At 38.1% G+C, this 15,651-nt stretch overlaps 1 protein-coding gene across 5 annotated transcripts in view; it reads right to left on the reverse strand.

Moving 5' to 3' along the window:
• The window catches only part of KDM6A (lysine demethylase 6A), a 152,919-nt gene that overhangs the window by 117,902 nt on the left and 19,366 nt on the right, over positions 1-15,651 (reverse strand). For all 5 annotated transcript variants that reach the window (XM_064706278.1, XM_064706261.1, XM_064706287.1 and 2 more), the window contains exon 3: positions 795-903. In XM_064706278.1, the coding sequence (XP_064562348.1) occupies positions 795-903 (109 nt within the window). The remainder of the gene's footprint in view (positions 1-794; positions 904-15,651) is intronic.

The raw sequence follows: 15,651 nt of genomic DNA on the forward strand, positions 1-15,651 counted from the left end.
GGAAACACCAGTGGTTATAACCCAGTCACTGGAGAGGATGAGGTACAAGACAGATGCTTCCATCACCCAAACAAACCTTCTGAATTTACAGGCTGAATTTAGATACAATTCCTCCTGAGCAGCATCAAATCTACATGTTTTTAACTTTAGAAATGAAGGTCCCAGGAAGCCAAACTCACCCTGTTTAATGTCAGACAGACAGCCAGTGGACCCACAGACACAGAGCTATCAAAGAGCCCCCACCAGCCTGAGTCACCAAACTCAGGCTCCTGAACCACTCTCAGTTATCACTCATCTGTTTCTGCATCCCAGGGAAACCAAACCAGCATCTTTGTGTGCTTGGAAAAAGGCATGGGGGGTGGAAGCACACATTTTCAGGGTGGGGGTGTTATTTGTTTCCCTACACAAACAGATCTGCATTCGTGTTAAAATTAAAAAGCAATGACAATGAAAAAAGGCAAAAAAAGTAAATATTCTAACCTGTTCTACCCAGCTCTCACCCACATCTCACAGGGTGCCATCAGACACTGGGCCTTGCCAGCCAACTTCATATTCACACCTGAACCAGGAGTGTTTGGGTTGGGTTTTTGTTTTTCATTAAAAATAAAAAGGGATGAGAAATAATAATGAAGTTTTTTTTGTGAAGATATCACCACTCATAATTCTTTTACGGGCTCTAAAATACAGTACAAACCAAGGAAACAGTGACTTAGCCCAGTGATTTTCATTCTGTTGTGCCACCTACACTGAACAATTCCCCAAAGACATTTATCAGAAGAACTAAAAATTCTTACCTTTTGGATAATCTTCCAATAAGAGGTTGAAGTGACCTAACTGACAAAAGAAATCAGACTCGACCTTTCCTTCAGCTTTCAAAATTAGCGATTCATAGCAGCGAACAGCCTGGGAAAGAGAAATACAAGGTTTTCAAAATTCTGTACTTTACTAAAGCAAATAATACATTTTCTGAGAAATAATCAAGTTTTTTATTAGCTTGAAAGATGAGGTCTACAAACACTCTCACTAACAGAGTCAGCATCACTTTTGAAAGAAGAAATGTAATATTAAAGACAGAACAGATTTGGAAGCTCACTGATTCTAATGCAAACTGACAACAAATGAACAACTGAAATTTTCTCTGATTTTTCTGTGGACATTCGATTTCCCCAACACAAAACAAACCTCTAACTTACATGACAATTTTTAATTTTAAAATCAATGAAACACAAAAGGATTTACTTCAATCTTTCCAATCTGCAAGAAAGAAACCCCTCTGATTTTATTCTCATTGTGTTGCTTTTTTCCCTAAAGAAATAATATTTCATTTAACAGTTATTTCACTCATTTTTGCTGAACCAAAGAACACACTACCTCAACACGTTTCCTTATGCAATTTATATATCTTCATATGTGTTTTCCAAGATCCGATTCTTTTCACATCTAGCATGTTGTAAAATAATTTACTTCCTCCTACTTAGACTAAGAAAAGCTAAAGCCAGAAATGTAAATCCAATTAGAAATCAATTCCAGTTTTGAGAAAACTTGCACCAGAAGTTTTAAAGTGACACACACAGAAGCAAAGAGTGTTCTGTGCTATGAACACACGTTTTCAACAGCTGAATTGACACCTCCTATTCACCACAACTGCCATGATCTTTAACCTATTACATCCTTAGCTCATGACCCTATTTACCTCCTGACCCTGTTTACACTTTGGGAATGAGCAAATAAATAAATAAAATCACTTTCCCAGCTTTCTGATCTTACTAGCCATTGAATTGAAACAGTTGAACAAACTCATATGAGAGGGAAGGTCCTAGCACCAGCACAGTTCTCAAAAGCCTGACAGACTTCCAGCAAATTCTAATTCCAGCTGGTTAATCTATGACTTTCACCTATTTATGGAACATGTTTCAAATTTGGTTGCAATCATGAACTCCTTGATTTTATGACATGACAATAATCAAAGACCATGGGGCCCTTCCAACTCTGCATATTCTGTGATTCTGTAAAATGAGGAGCTTTCTTCAGAGATCTTAATAAAACTCAATGTTTAAAAGGAGGGGGGGGATACAACCTGAATATTTAAATCTGTAGCCTTGCTCATGTTTGCAATTTACTTTCAGTACACTTTTACTAATCATCAAAAAGAGAAATGCCAAAAAAAGAGAGGAAATGTTACCCAATTACTGATCTAATCTGTTCTGAGTGGGTTACAGTTTGTATCCCAAGACTGAGGTGTATCACACACTTTCACTTACTCCAAAGCCCAGAAAAGCTTTATTCTATGGCTGTTTCAGAGGCAAAGCTCCAATGAATCAAAACAAAGCTATGCTGCTACAGAACTTTGGGTGTACATGTGGTATTAAAATGATTTAATAAAACATTAAATTTGTTTACATAAACTTAAAATACATATTTCAAACTGTAGCTATTTGGTCATGTTCTCAAGATACCAAATTTAGATGTGTATTTGCAAGCTTCGCCCAAGCAAACTGTAGTGGAAGGATTGCAATTCTTTTCACCAAGGATCAAAGCTACAACTCCTTTAATTTCATTCCCATCACTGTGAACACCTCTTGCAGTCAGTCAGTTCTCCATCTAAAGAATATCATCCCTAAAATCAGAAGCAAAGCACACAAGTTCAAAATACATTTCTTAAGATCATTATTTGTGTATGTACTGACTCTTACATCAGCAAATATCTTAGTGCAGAACTTTGTTTTTGGCACTGTGCTTCCCCTCTCCATTTTTGGTCTCATCTCTTGATTTGTACAAATCATAACACAATTTTTGATGGCGCCCCTGATGTTACTGTTACACACTGATTTGTAGATAGGCTTCCCTTTTTCTGATGACTTGCAATACCTGCTACAGCTGTTGAAGAAAAGTCACATTTTGATATTTTCTAAAATTGGTATTTTGTCTTTTGCAATCCAGAGAATATAGAAACTGCAACCACAACAGGCAGCCTACAATAAATACTGGGGAGGAAGCTAGGATAGTTTATTTCCTGAAGCAGGCTACAGGTGTTTGAAGAGAGCTTGACTTTATGAACAAATGTAACAGGATTTTTCTGTACAGATGTTCAGGGAAATTATAAATCACACACACTTTAACATTTAAGTGTTTGGGGACCCTCAATGTTCCCACAGCCCCTTTTTAAGTAAATCCTCATTAAAAGAGGTATCACACACATCTGAAGCACTGTCTGTAGTAGGGATGGAAAAACCTGGGCCCAAGCCTTTCACACAGCTCAGAGCAATTCTCAACAAGGAGGATTTTCCCTTTATGGTAGAGCACAAACTGAAGATACTGCAAAGCCATCTCACTGATGCCAGCACAAGGCAAGGCCTAAGACACCAGAACTTCCCCTTTCAGCCACAGTTAACTGTAAATTATCTGTTCCTGTAAGAGCAATTCAAATTACACCATTAAAGCAAACCCTCTCTGCTGACCTCTAACTGGTTTGCAACATAATCAGCAACACACTCATATTTATGAAAACTTAACTTGAGAAGGTTGTTTCAAATTATTTTTTCCAATTCTTCCAGCACATTCTAACAAAATGAAACAGAAACTAAAAGCAAGGATTACATGCTCAGTGGGAACACCAAATCAGCCCCTGGGTCAGCAGGTTGGTCACTGTGTGGCTCTGGCTCTTCCCAGTCAGGGCAGAGTCACCAGGCAACACTTACCCTACTTTGGTTTTGGTCAAGAAACTTTCTCCCCCACCAGAGCAATCCACAAAGATCTTTAGAAAGTAGCAAGTATTTTTCTGCACAGGTAAGAATTTGTCTCTGTTGAATGAATGGATGTAAAAGGGAGGTCATCACAGCACCTATCTGTGTATGTTTTCTTTGAAGGAAAAATCAAAAGATCTCATTTTAATGGTTCTTTAACTGCAAAGGCCACCTGTGGCACTACTTGTGCAACACATTTAAATTATCCTGAGACACTAAGGATTCTAAGGAAGTTAAAAACCCCTGAGGTTTTTAAGCATTGTTATTTCTCCTCACTGTATGGATCTCTAAGTGCATTCAATGGACTCAGCCTTGAGAACTGCCAGTATTGACAAATTAACAAGAAAGAGAGACCCTGAAATGAAAAGGAAGATTGCTACACAACATCATACACTTCCTTCCCTTTGTTCAAGGCTACAAGAAGATAAAAGGGAAACCTGCAGAATTTAGGAACTTGGCAAAATAATCACCCGCAGCTGCCTCGCAGTGTGGCAACCAGAGCAGAGGCAGGAACCCAAGGCAGGAATGGCTGCAGGAAAAGAAACTGGCTTATGTAACACTAAAAAAATAACAATCTTCATGTTGTTTGCCACCTTCAACCAAGGTAACACACTATTGTCACACAAATTCCCTCTCATTACATCATAGTTCATGACTGGGGGCGTCCTGATCGCACAGATTCAGCTGACAATTCTTAGCACACCTTGAAATACAGTACAGTGAAGAAAAAGGCTTAGTGTATTTACCAACTCACAAAAAGCCAGCAAAATCTGTTCACAAAAGGAAGAAATCATTCTAGAATCACCTTTAAAATGTACTACCAGACCCCTGTGTGTTTCATTCCAATGGATAAGGAACTGGATTCATTTTCCCTTCTCTTTTAAAACCATTCCTTCCTCCCCCAAAAAAAAATAACAACCAAACAAAACCAGCCCCACAAACTAAATGCCAGTTTTGGCCATTATTAATATGATGTCATTTCATGTAGGAAAGACCCTAGAGTTGAGAATATACCATAACAAAATAAATAAATATATCCAACCCAAAAAAAATCTAACTGATAAATCCAACAGATGAAATCAAAATGCTAAATACTGTATACAGGGGTCACAGAAACATTACAGCTCTGCATTATAAATTAAATTGACAATGTTATTTCTACTTCCATTAATATAAAGAAAAAATATTTAACCATTATCATTGATTGTTATTATTTGTATTTTACAGCACAAATTCAAACTACTGTTAAAAAACTGTACTAAAAAAGGAAGAAATCAATACAGCGTGTTCACATTGTTTCTGAAGAAAATAATGTGATGTTATCCTTTCTGAATCACGACATGCATGACTGACCAAAATGAAACTAAGCAGGACTAAACGGCCAAACGTGACAAAGCATTAACTATTAATTCTTTAATATATTAATGATATGAAAATGGAGGAGTACACTGAGTCAGCAATTTTTACTTAAACCACAAAAAAACCTTGGCAACTACAGGGAAGCAAAAAGCCAGCCATCTGAATTGTTAACATGGCAACAACCAGGCAGTAACATACAGTGAAGGAAATTACCTGAATTTTACTGGGTAATAAATTAACTGCTCAAGAAAAACACAGCTCTTCAATGCAGACAACACAGTCTAAAATCACAAATTCAAATCCTCAAGAAGTTCCTAAAACCTTCAATTTTACAACATGAAACACTAATGTGTATGGAGATAAGCTGGGGGAGGGTGACAAAACTGAACAGTTGCTGCTTCCTTTTCTTGTGCCTCCAGCGACCCAGCTGGATGGGCTTTGTGAGCAGGTAATGAGAACAGAGATCCCACATGCCTTGGGGTACCTGCCCCCAATTTCCCAACTTCTGAGACTCTGGCTGGGCCCTCCTCTGTTGGGGGAGACCTTCCTGGAGTGATCTTGTGTCAGGAAAGAGGGACACACTGGATTTTTTTTCTTGTTTATTTTTATCTTATCTAGAGTTCTGCCTGCTGTCCACACTGGGCTCAGCGCACTGGAAAAGCACCACAAAAATGGCCAACAGTCTATTGTTACAAGGTCTTTTAAAGCTAAACTCTCCAATTAAGAACTGACACCTGGATTATTTCCCTTTTTAACCCCACAACTGATCCCCAAAAGCCTGCAATGAGGACTTTTCCACCCAATTACAAAATGCCACCCAAACCCATGAAGAAGCAGGAAAAAGCAGCTCATGAGGACACCCCGTGCCCGCCATCTTGATTCCGTTCACAACATACTAAAAATCCCAAAACCTAAATTTCCCACCTAAGTGATACACCTACACTGCTCTCTGTAATCTCCTTCACACCTTAATGGATTCTAGTCTATTCTGGAGTTTAGGAAACTTTCTCCATGAATGAGGAAAGTCAGTGCTCCCCCGGGGGTCAGGGCACCCCAGAGCACACGGAAATATTCCCGGTGCCCTGGGTTTCCACACACATGAAAATTGGAGACATCAGCAGACTCTTGATAAACAAAATACAGGCTTATAGTAATGATTAGAAACAGAATGTTAATTAGCTGATATTTTATCCTTCTGGAAATGAAGTAACCACGTGGACAATCACACGTTACCACTGGTCAGTCTGAGGGGCACCTACAGAGCAGAAGGCACAAGTGTGTGTGTGTGTGTGCTGGGCTCCTTCTCCCTCTCTCAGTGCCACTGACCAGGCTCTGAAAGGTTTATTTCCCCATCCCTTCCTCCTTGCCACAATTCACCAAAACACACACAATTTCCTAACAACAATGACAACAATTTGCCACCACCCAGAGAACCTCGTGGTGAAGCTCCAGCTCCTGCTCTGCAGCAATGGGGGTGTGAACAGGGATTGCTTCAGCTAAGCAAAGAAGAAGAAAAAAACAAGCCTGAATTCTTCTGAAGTAAAGCTATTTTTCCCCCATCAATGACTGGCTGGATACACATCACTTTCTGAGCTGTAGATGATTTACAAGAACATCTCATTTACTTCTGCACACCATTCTTATTTGACTGAAGATAACCTGGATTAATACAGCACATCCTCCACTGAAGGCTCTCATATTATGTATTGGCACAATATCCTTAACTTCCTTTACTTTCTTATTCAACAGCAATTCCCACTACAGCTTTCAAAGCTTCTTTATATGCTCTGTATTTGCAACACTCATATTCTGTTATAAAATTTCTCTCTCAATTTCACACATTTACTCTTCATGTATTTCATGTATGGACTGTGCTATTTTCAAAGCCTCAGGAAGAGTGCTGAAAGTACAGCTTGCTGCACACAAATATGCTCAGACCCCAAAACATTCAGGCCTCAAGAATCAAAAACATGAACTGGCCTCTCCAGTAACTTTGTTCTTGCAAAATTTCTATGGCATACTGGAATGTTGTGAGCTTATTCTAGTCTGCTAGTAACACTTAGGATCAAAGTCCTCATTTCAGGGACAATTAGTACAGAACAACAGAAACTGATCCTCCTCAAACATTTCTCAAGAAATCTATCATCAATTTTTCCTAATTTATTTTCTTATGACTAATGCTTCATGGAACAGGCACAAGAATAAACAGTGCAGGCAATAAAGAAAAGCAGCTGCACACATGAGCTACATGCACAGCCTAAGGGTCACAATTTTGATGGGTTTTCTTTAAAAGCCACTACTGTAGTCTAAGACTTTTGTGTTTCCAGATTACACTGAAGACATAACAAATATTTTTGTTCAGATGATGTCTATGGCAGATGAGAGATGACAGAGTAAGCAGCAGAAGGTCAAGGCTGCAAAGTTTACAAGGCAAAATTAACATGGACTCAATTATTGTTGAAAACTGAGGGATATTGCTTCATAAAAAGCACAGATCTGCAGAATAGAATACAAAACAGAATCCATGCAAATCAATGATTAAATGGAGAAAAGTGACATTTTAGCAGAGAGCGAAAAACCCAACTTGCCTCCCCTGAATACAGAACACTCGCAAGACATTCCTGACACGTGTTTTCTGTCAGACAGATGCAAACTCAATAGTTTACATATTAAAAATAGTCTACATACATAAAATACAGGAAGCTTTGTCCTCTGCAGCTGACAGTGTCCATAACCAACTGGATTTTATGAAAAATTTGTTGACTGGAGTTTATGTGGTGAATCACTCTGCATTAATTCTGAGTCCACCTGGAGGATGCAATTCTCTCATTTCTTCTTTTAAATACAGTCAAACAAATTTACAAATATCAATGTCTATGCACATACACACACCCCTACATCATTTCTAGAAATTCTAAATTATTAGCAAACATAAACATCTCTATTCTGTCCCTGAAAATATTTCATAATCAGGTGACTCAGGAGATTATGGCAAACTTTATATGGAATTTCATCATTCAAAATCCTTCACGGGTAATCTTTACCAAAAACCCAAACAAACATAAGTAATTTTTTTTCCAAGTGGCAGTAGATTTTTTTATAAGCAATTGGAACATTGTTCTTATCTCAGACTATAGGAATATCTTTTTGGTTATTTTTACCACAGCAAGTCTATTTCAAGTAGAATTGCAGCACCTTAATTTAGCAATTTTTCAAGCTCATGAATAGTTCACCACACACTAAATTTTAAGACCACTAAATCTGATTTTATTCTATTAATTCTCACCCATACCAACACATAACATCACAAATGAGGTGTGGCTTATCATACTTCAGAACACTTAGATAGCTAACACTGATAGATAAGTTTATCTTCTTTTTAATATGTTAAACCAGTTTTATCTAGGAGTCTACAGAGTCTCATACAGATTTTAAGTAAGATATGACACAACAAATAAATCGCTGATTTTGTTCTCATTGGGTAAATTATTTTTGAAATATAATTAAAATCAACACAGAAAAATACAACCAAACACAGAAACCCAGCCACAAATAAAGCCAGAATCTGCATTAATAGCTGTCTGTTTTACCTAAGGAAAAAAGGATCAGAATATCTTATTTATGCAAATATCTCTGGATCTGGACACAAGTCTTTGGAAACGTAACAGTGACTATCAGGCACCAAGCATAAGAATGACAATGAAACAAAGAATAAAGAACTTGAAAGAAAGAGGTATTAAATAGGGAACAATGTACAAATACATGCACAAGACAATGTCTACCAAGACTGACACAACAAATATATATAAGTGAAAATATCTAGTTTCAGACTTAACAGAATGATTTTTCTGTGTTGTCTGAATACAAGGCAATACATAAAGGCAACTATTAAAAAATATTTAAAAGCTACCCCAAATTGCTCTGCTCTGCTAAATCTGCCCAGTCTAAACTTCAGTCCCAAAAGGGTTCAACACTAGAGGTGGCCTGGTACTCAGAAATAATAGTGCTGGTAACTTAGTCTGAAAATACAAGGAAAAGATGATTTATTTTAGAAGAATGGAAGTGAAAATGGGTCAGGAGCTGTTTCATAAAGAAAGTGTAAAACCTAATGCTAATAGGGTGGGAAGTGTGGAATTTTCAGCACCACAGGAGATACAGAATTGGTAAAAGCACATTAAGACACAAAGGATAAAAAACCAGAATGAACCTGGTTTTACATACTGAAATATCACTATTTCAAGGAGTCTCACAATGCTGGCACTTTGAAAGTTATCACAGCCAGTGCAGCAGAAGGATCCACCCCAAGGATTTTCCATCACATCACTGAAATCTCCCATATAGGTACAATCCACAAATCACGTTCCTTTTTCCACAGCCATTCATATTTTCTCCTCTGTGGCTGCTTAATTATGCTTACACAATTATGCTCACATATAAAAATGAGCAACACTGGAACATAACCAAATGTGCATGAAAACCAGCCTGCATAGAAAATGTTTTGTAGGAGAACTTTATGCACAGAAAACACCTTGAAAAGCACCACAAAAACTCCCATCAAGAGCTGCAACCCTTGTTGCTAATCCAGCAAACACCCAGCCTTATGCCTCACCTTTTCCCCCTTGTGTGGCTGTCTGCACAGACAGAAATTGCAATGAGGAAATAAGAGGAATGCAATCCTCTGGATACAGTCCACAGCTAATGAGCAGTACCACTTCTGAATGGCAGAGCTGGTGAACCTTATTCCAGGAAAGAAGAAATGTCTTATTTCTTCTGTGTGACAGTAACAGGTAGAGAAGAACATTCATAGAGATTTCAGATTTTACATTTATGTATTACAAAGCCCAAGTCCAAATTATTTTACCTACCAGTATGCATTTGCATCATAATGTGCACTAAACACCAAATAAATGAAAATACACCCAAAACATTGCCTGGGAACTGGCTAGCAGAGTCTTCTGATAAGTAAAACCTGATAGTGAATTGTCACAGGCAAAACATCCTAAAGCCTCCTGCAGCTGCAGGGTGAACAGCTGTGCAGGTTGTCACCACAGCCTGTTTTCATTAACATTTCCCTGGAGCTGGATGTTAGATATCCTTCTTAAATAATGCTTCCCAAGCCCTAGCAAATTTGACACCCAATATACAGATGGACATTAAAAAATACCAAGTGGGAAAACATTTATGTATGAAGCTTAATGCCAATTCTTCATCTATCTTGTATGCATTTTCAGGGGCACTACTGAACAAGGAAACAGAGACAGCCTCAAAGGATGAAGTTCCTGGTAAATGCAGGTCAGAAACCAATTCTTTTATAGGAGGGAAATGGGATGCACAAAGCATTCACAAGGAACTCCAGCACATTAAAACTATTTCTATCATTAAAACTATACTATCTAAGGACTTAAATCTAGAAAGATCAAGATTCAAGGCTTCACTTTATTTAAAGCAAAGATTTAAATTTGAGTTGTCCATACTCATCACAAGTGCCATAAGTATCAGATTCCAGAGTCAACCTCACTTTTAAGCCAAAAGTAACCACAACAATTCTCTGCAAGACAGAGGCAGAATGACAGACACCAAGCTTCCACTTATATAGAGAACTCTGTTCCAGCCATCCTTTCCCCATCCATAACTACAGCATGACCTTGGGTAGAAAAGGAGGATTTGTGATTTACAACAAACAGCTGGATAAAGAAAAATGCAATCCATTAGGGGTGAGTACTGACTGAGGTGTCTGGGCACACCACCATCTGTTTTGACAGAACACTACAAAAATAGCTCTTCAACACAATTATGAGATCTTAGTTCCATGACGATGATGATGATGATGTTCCTTCCATCAGAAAATCTGCAAGGCATCTTTTACACAATGCCCATCTGGAAAAAGCACAATATCCCCTTCTGTTGGGCCTACCTTTCACTACCACACGCCCTGACTCACAGAATTGTATGAGTTTTTTAATAAAGTGCCTTTAAAATGAGTCACCACACTTTAGGAAAATCAATACACATCCCAAACACACTCATTTCTGAAAGTCAACCTTGTGCACTTCTCTTAATTAGATGTTTACACACAATTCACAAACCTTACACTGCTCATTACATGTACCAGTCCCAAACAGAAAATAGCTAATGGCCATTTTTCTCTTAAAAATGTCTATTTGTAGACTAAAAAACGGCACAATGTGGATTCCACTGTATGAAACCCACATCTTTAGCCCAGTATTTATGTGGTGCTGCACCCACATCACCTTTCAGAGTGACCAAATCAGCATCTCTAGCACTGCTCATCTCTCACAACCAGGGAGAAAACCCAAAAATTTTTAAAACAGTGATCAAACTATTAAAAAGCATTTTATAAGCCTACAGAGGTATGAAATCCACGACCAGAAATTTGCAACGGGACAGAGCATCCCAAAAGAGCAGTGAGGATCAGCACTGAACATCACAAGTTCTGTTGGCACCACTCATAAACCAGGATGTGAATGTGGCTCACACACCAAACACCTCTGAAGAGTCCCTTATAATAAATTACTGCAATATTCACATTTTAAATGAAACAATGCTAGGAATAACTGAATTCTATACATCAGACATTAGTTGAGAAGGTTTTCTTTTGATGAACATGCCACATTCCACATGGCTCCACAGGTGTTTTCCTGAGTTCCCTATTCAGCTGAAGTTGTCATGACTTGAGCCTTTGGATGAACAATCAATTCTGATATTATTTACAGTGGCAGGCAACAATTTCAATTACATACTAATGTCAAACCTTAGAATGAACCTCAGCAGTTTTACAGGCAATATAGTTTCCAAAATGCAACTAACTCAATGCTGCAAAAAATGCACCAAAATTGTGACCCAAAGCCATAAAGTCACTAAGAAGTTTCTACTAAAAGGACAGTTCCTTAACACTAAAATGTGAACTGTCTTCCTTTTTAGGTTTTGGATGAACAGGACACACCCTTGTCTCCCATTTCACTGTCAGTAATGTAATCTATCTTTGCTCACAGGATAAATTCACCTTTAAAACACTCAGTGGCCTGAGCATGGATCTGTGAATTGACAGAATACACCAGTGTGTCAACCAAAGCAAACAAGAACTCTTCAGAATGCAGGAAAAGCTCATTTCCACAGAAGACTGGATTGTTTTCAAGTACTGGTCCCAAAGAGTTGGATTCATTATTATTAGAAAATATATGTGGAAATACACGTTTCATTCACCTTCCTTAATAAACTTAAACACTGGAATATCTCTGCTGAAACATTGTGTCACCACGAACAAGCAATCCTCCTGGAGAGGAAAACAGCAGAACAACCCAAAAATCTCTGAATCAAGAACAGCAGAATCTGTTAAATACAGTCAAATACAGACACTAAATTAAGTTCTACAGAGTATGCTGGGCACAACCAGAGGAGTGGGCAATAAAAGCTCAGACAAAATAAAGGAGTGAGAGGGAGCACCAAGTAAGAGATGAAACTTTTGTCTCAGGGGAATGCCAGAGAAGGAAAGCAGATCACAACTGACTCAAGCCCTGAAGGACAGCATCTTCTCCACTGCTACCATTTCATCCCTGCTCCAGCAGGCTGCACAACAGCCTCCCATCATCACCCACCCAACACAACAAATTCCCTCAAAATAATCACTTCAATCATGCCAGTCACCAACAGAACAAGTCATTATCCCTCTGCAGGGAATATCTGGGGAGGATGAAAAAATACAAAGGTGAGAAAGTTTAAGAACAGTTGAAAATGTAGCAAATTGAAATTAAAAGACATTTTCAAATAATCATAAAAGGAGAAGGGTAGCAGGCAAGTCAGTCCCAAATGTCAATCTTTTTAAGCCCTTTATTTTAAAGTGTCACCTGTAGTACAAAAGGCTCTTTTTTCATTGCTTTCTGCAGTAACAGATTTTCTTACATCCAAAAAAACCAAACCTCATCATTCTGGACCACCTGTGGCCTGTCCTGTGAAAGCAACAGGAGGTGGTAACCTTTATGCTTAAGCTTGGAAACATAAATAACACTTGCACATGTGGAAGAGAATATTGATGTTGTCTTTAGGCCACAGATGGAGAACTGGCATCTCCTGAGGCGAATGTGGCCCACAGAGAACAACTCCTTAATGGCAAGGCCTGAGCTGCTGTCCAGTGCATGGAAAGCACCCCATAAACTCCAGTATGCTGAAAATATATTCCAAACTTCTTTTGTTGTGAGATAACTTGAAAAACTGCAAGTCTTTGTGGAACATCAAAACAAAGTTTGAGGCTCATGCTGATTTTATTTCCACACGTTCCCAGGTGTGGGGAGGTGGCTGCTCAGGCCGTGCCAGCCCCTTCACACAGGCAGACATAAAGGAGCACAACCTCAACTTCATCCTCCTTTCTGCCATAACAGCACAATGTGTAAGCAGGAGCAAAGAAATTTGTCAAAATTTATTCTTCCTGTGCAGCAATGGCACAAGAGATCTGAGTCTCTGGGTCAGTCTCCTGCACTTGTTTCACATTCCACAGTTCAATGTGCTTTCATTCTTCTTGTGAGTCAGGCCAACCTCTACCTAAAATCCATTTTCACACGTATTTTATAGTCTCTAAGCAGCACAAAATTCAACATAAAAGAAGAACTGCTGTAATATTAACTACATTTATTGGTGGTACCCTATCATCATATAATTACCTCCATAATTTGCCATGATAAGATCTTGGCCTTTGGACTGAATTTACAATCTTATTTTAGGTTTATCAACTGTAAATGAGGTAAGGACATTGCAAATCCAAACCACACCCATCAATGGATTTGGAAGGCAGTCAGGAGACACGTAGCAGTAAAACATTCTGCAGCCACGTAAGGGACTCAACTCTGGGACAGGCTTACTGAAAGTACTGGGAAAAAATTATGTACATTAATTACTGGATTATAAGTCAACAAACCAAGATCAGGATATGCTCCCAGCAGAAGACAGATAAAAAAAAGCATAAAGGATTCCGGAGCTCAACAGATGATAGACTTTCAGCAAAGTTAAAATAAGATGACAATAAGTCAGACCAATAGTCAGACCTGTGCAGCAACCTGTCTCAGTATTTACTTCAGCAAACATGGACAAAAAACCAGCAATAATAAAAGATTAGCACAGCTTTTACATGAACTCACATTGTTTAAAAAGCAGCAAAAGAAACAGGTTAAAAAAAATACCATACAGTGGTATTTTTTTTCCCCTTTATATTTTTCCAGACTACATCAATTTAAGTTCAGAAAATTCCTGGGCACAGATGGGAAATGCACCTGATGAATTTTCCTTCCATTAATTTTCCCTACCACTTTCTAAAACCATGTGCACTCATCTCACACTAACAATGCTGGCCAGCCAGCAGTTCCACAGACTGACTGCTCTGAATCTGCCTCCTGATAGGTTCAGGTCATACTCCCAGGCTCTTGCAGTAGAAGAGACAAAGAAAAATCTGTTTTAAAAGCAGAGATATCAATATCATCTCAGCAGATTCTACACAATTTTCCCACATTCAGTAGAAATGAAATAAATTTGGAAGAGAACTGTAGGGGTAAGAGACTAAACACATCAAATCATTTACCTTAGAAAATCAAAAGCTACTATGACTTTTCTACAAATACCAACAGGACAACCACTAGGGAAAGAGAAAAACTATTTCAGTCTAGCAATAATGCCAAACAAACACATCATTTTAGACTGAAGATTAAAAAAGTCTTTGAAGCATCAGAAAATTAGGGTTTTGAACAGTATTTAAATGTAAACAGTAGAAGCAAAAGGACTATTTAAAATACTCTTTGGTATCACATATAAGACAGCAATTTTCATAAATATAATGTTATTCCACATACCTGTGTATCTGTGACACAGCCACATGCAATGTGAAGGGACAGGCTTGAAAAACAACTAGAAACTCCCACATAAACCTATGAATTCTTTTGTGTTCCCTCTCAAAGAGTCTGCACAAGTTTTGAAACAATTTCTATTCAAGTGAGAACGACCAATACCAATACTGACAATAAAGAGCTGAATTGTTAAGCAAAGAGCTTATGCCCTTGAGGCACTTCTGAGTAAGAGTATTTGAGAAACTTTAGGTAAAATTAGCTCCTTAATATTTTGAACTACCACATCATTAGTGTCCAGACAGGAGGCACACACATTATAACTGGAGAGAATAACCACAGAACCAAAACCCACAGAACAGGACCTGCTATCTGCCCAGCTTCACCAACATAAATACTTGAGAGGATCAGCACTTGGAGTCTCTCTAGAGAAACTCAATTTTAAATATTAATTAATGAAGGAACATAATTATTTAGTAAATAAATTTAATTTTTAAAGACCCAAACCCACTTCTTATGGTCTTTCAGAAAATATTTTGGCTTTAATTTCAGCATGACCAAAGGACAAGTACTGACACTGTGGGCGTATCAGTATCACTTAAACAATCAAAGCTTCCCATGCTCACACAAACCAACTTTCTTTTATACCAAGACTATTGCTTTTCAAAACCCTCTTGTGAAAAAATAATCTACAAAATTTCAAG

The sequence above is a fragment of the Zonotrichia leucophrys genome, chromosome 1, assembly GCF_028769735.1.
Source record: "Zonotrichia leucophrys gambelii isolate GWCS_2022_RI chromosome 1, RI_Zleu_2.0, whole genome shotgun sequence".
Classification (NCBI taxonomy): Eukaryota; Metazoa; Chordata; class Aves; order Passeriformes; family Passerellidae; genus Zonotrichia; species Zonotrichia leucophrys.